Genomic DNA, 3,673 nt, shown 5'->3' with positions numbered 1-3,673 from the left:
TAATACCGAGTTGGGCTCTGATTATATCCCTCCATATTCTGGAGGAGCAATTCCCACTCTTGAGCCACTAGGTCGTTAGAAATCCTTTCAAACATATATGAATACCACCTTTCCCGCCTCCTTTTACGGTAGACTTACGATGGTAACCAATACAATCCTTCTGGAATGTGATCTCTTGATATATCGAGGGTCTATGGATTCATTTCATAAGATGACAAATGGATAATACAATTAACAAGGAATAACGTCTCATAGTATGTCCGATAAAACTGGACCGGTTCAATACCATTGTTCTTCTCAACAATCTACTCTCACTGTTGTATGTATTACCAATACTCATGTTCGTAAAAAACATGATCATCAAACAACATATGACCTAGTTGTAGAGGCGAGACTAGGAACACTTGTTTGTTCATTCTTATACACTTGCTCATGAGTTTTCCTTTGAATCTTATATTCAAGACACAAGTAGTTATCGCATATTAGAATAAACTGGATCATAAAACTTTAAGTCATAATAATAAACAATTTATTATTGGCCCTAGGGCATAACTCCTACAGTGGCACTCGAGGAGCTCGATGGATGGAGAGAAGATGCTCGCCGGAGGTGGAGAAGAAAGCCATGGGCAAGGATGGTGACTTCAGTCGATTGAGAATTACTCATTTAATACTGTAAAAGAAAGGGTGGAGGCGTGCAAATTATTAAAAGTCAAATCGTGCAAAGTTTAGTAGACCATTGATAAAACTGTTATTAACACTTCTTAGGGCAAAAATGGACAACGCATGTGCATCTTGGAGAATTTGAAGCCTCGCGTGTGGCTTTGGCACGACATGCGAGTGAGACTACAGTGCTTCCTGGACCATATTAGGCTGGTGCCAATGCATAGCCTCACTCTCACCCGCCACGTCAGCTTTTTTCCTCACTCTCACCCCACTCTCACCCCACTCTCACCCCACGGTGCCAATGCACAGGCTATAGTGCCAGCTTTAGTTCTCTCTCCTCCACGTCAGCTTTTCTCTCTCTTCAACATCAGTATTTCTTTTTCACATTACAACAATATAAATAATACAAGGAAATTATTTTATTGAACTAAAATTGTTACCGATTACATCATAAAAAAATTACATAAAAATCTGAAAAGATTACATAAAAATCTGAAAAAATTACATAATCTAGGAATTAGCCCACACATGCTCCATCAAATCATGCTGGAGCTGTGTATACATCGGTGACTCCCTCATTTCGGTGTCCATCTGAATCCTGGCTGCTAGGCTTGATGGTGCATGGTGGTGTATTGCAGGGCCGACATTTGAAGCAACTGTCTCATAGATGTTGTCCAAATTTTGTTCACGCTCATCGTCGATGATCATGTTGTGCAGAATGACACATGCACGCATGATCAATCCAAGAGTACGCCTCGAGTAGGAGCGTCCCGGAACTGCTAGAATGTTGAACCTAGCCTTCAACACTCCAAAGGCACACTCGACATCTTTGCGATGCGCTGATTGAGCAGAAGTGAACACTCGCTGCTTTTCATTTTGTGGAAGAGTAACACCTTTCATGAACACCGGCCAGGAGGGGTAGATGCCGTCGGCAAGGTAGTAACCATAGTGGTACTCGTGTCCATTCACCGTGAAGTTCACTACGGGTGCTTCTCCCCTAAGCACATTAGTGAACAACGGTGACTGGTTGAGTACATTGAGGTCGTTGTTGGACCCGGCCACTCCAAAAAAGGCATGCCAGATCCAACGATCATACAACGCAACGGCTTCTAAGATTATGGTAGGGTGTTTGATGTCTCCCCTTGTGAATTGGCCAGCATGAGCCACTGGGCAGTTCCTCCATTGCCAATGCATGCAATCGATGCTCCCTAACATGCCCGGAAAGCCAAGCTCCTCGGCTTTCGCTAACAGCCGCTGAGTATCCTCCACAGTTGGGCGACGGCAAAACGTCTCCCCGTAACACTCAATGATGCCTTTACAGAATCTATCTAGACAATCTGATGAAGTTTGTCTAGCTAACTTAAGCCACTCATCTATTGTATCTGCAGCGGCTCCATAAGCTAACAGACGCAAAGCCGCAGTACACTTTTGCAGGGGAGAGAAACCAGCACGGTTGAGAGCATCATTTCTTTGGGTGAAATACGGAGAGTATTCACCCAATCTAGCCACAATGGTCAGGAAGAGGGATCGTCTCATCCGATACCTTCGCCGAAAGTAGCTCGGAGGATAGTTGCAGTCGTCGGCGAAGTAGTCCTCGAAGAGCCGATCGTGGGCACCCAGACGATCACGCCTGATGAACTCTCGGCGGCGCCGACGTCTTGGCACCACCTCCTCGGCTTGCATCTCCTCCTCATACTCCTCCTGGAATGCAGCGATGAAATCACCCTCCACTCCGTCGCTCGAACTGCTGCTGGACGAAGACATGGCGTTGAGTGGAGTGGAAATGGAGAGTGGAGGTGTGGAATGACTGAAAACATATGGGGGTATTTATAGGGTTTTTTGAACCAGCAACGGCCGTTAGCCACTCCCGCCCCACTCTCGCCCGCCTCTCGCCCGCATAACGCCCGCCTCCCGCCCCACTCTCGCCCGCTCTCGCCCGCCCTAACGCCCGCCACCCTCTCGCCCCACCCCGCCATCGCGCCGCCCCGCCTCTCGCCCCTCTCCCGCCTCGCTCTCGCCGCCAACGCGGGCGGCAGCCGGGCGGGAGCGGGCGATAGCGCCGGGCGCCCCCGCCGACGCCCCTCCCTCTCGTCTCGCCCGCCTCCCGCCCCTCTCCCGTCCCGCGCCGGGCGGTACCGCCCCGCCTATCGCCTGCAATGGCACCAGCCTTATGGTCGAACGCAACACCGGGACTACTATTCCATCCGTTGCAATATTCGACCCACTAATCAGTGACATGTGGGCCAGCCTTCCTGGCTACACCTTTTTTTAGTACCAAACTCCTGGCCATGCTTGTCCGTAATGACCGAAGACTCGTGGTTAAACAGAGTGGATGTCAACTAAAAATGGAGTGGTCAGCAACGCTGGTCCAAATTGTGCATCTGATATGTATGCATATACTCTCTTTGTTGAGATACATATCCTTTTATATCCGGATGTGTATCTTCTGTAGTTATGTATAGCGATACATATCTTTGTATTGATTATTGGGCCCGCCTCCTTCCTTGTATAGTCGAGGACGTGGCCTATATATGTAACGCCATATGCACCCAATCAATACATTGTGAGTTGCATCCCTCTCTACATGGTATCAGACACCTACCGTTCCTAACCTAGCCGTCGCGCCCCTCTCTCCCCGCGCGCACCGCCCCACCCTCCAACCCTAGCGCCGCCGCGTGTGCCCCTCCTCACGCCGCGCCGCCGCCGCACCTGCAGCCGCCGCCGCGCCTCCCTCCCCAACCCCGCGCCGTCGCCATCCCCCGCGCGCGCGTCATCATGTCGTCGGTCTCCAACGGCAGCAACCCCTTCACCTACAACATGCCGGTGCCGCGCCCGCCGACTCACCAGGTGCACTTCACCGCGACACCGCCCTACGCCCCGGCCTTCACCGCCACGCCGCCGTCCTACGCCCCGGCCTACGACGCCGCGCCCGCACCTGGCTCTTATGCCGGTGGTGGCAACTGGTTTATGGACACGGGCGCCTCGTCTCACATGGCCGCTCACCCTAGTA

At 51.0% G+C, this 3,673-nt stretch overlaps 1 protein-coding gene across 1 annotated transcript; it reads right to left on the bottom strand.

Moving 5' to 3' along the window:
• Positions 1–1,173: 1,173 nt before the first annotated feature.
• On the bottom strand, positions 1,174–2,427 carry LOC127339445 (protein ALP1-like). The gene has a single exon (XM_071827253.1). The coding sequence runs from the start codon at positions 2,425–2,427 to the stop codon at positions 1,174–1,176; it is 1,254 nt and encodes a 417-aa protein (XP_071683354.1).
• Between the last annotated feature and the right edge of the window lie 1,246 nt (positions 2,428–3,673).

This window comes from Lolium perenne, chromosome 3 (assembly GCF_019359855.2).
Source record: "Lolium perenne isolate Kyuss_39 chromosome 3, Kyuss_2.0, whole genome shotgun sequence".
NCBI classification, from domain to species: domain Eukaryota; kingdom Viridiplantae; phylum Streptophyta; class Magnoliopsida; order Poales; family Poaceae; genus Lolium; species Lolium perenne.
The sequence above is the reverse complement of the archived record's forward strand: the minus strand, read 5'-3'. Positions and strand labels throughout refer to the sequence as shown.

Coding starts and splice junctions, on each gene's coding strand:
- LOC127339445 (XM_071827253.1), bottom strand. CDS start 2,427: ATGTCTTCGTCCAGCAGCAGTTCGAGCGACGGAGTGGAGGGTGATTTC.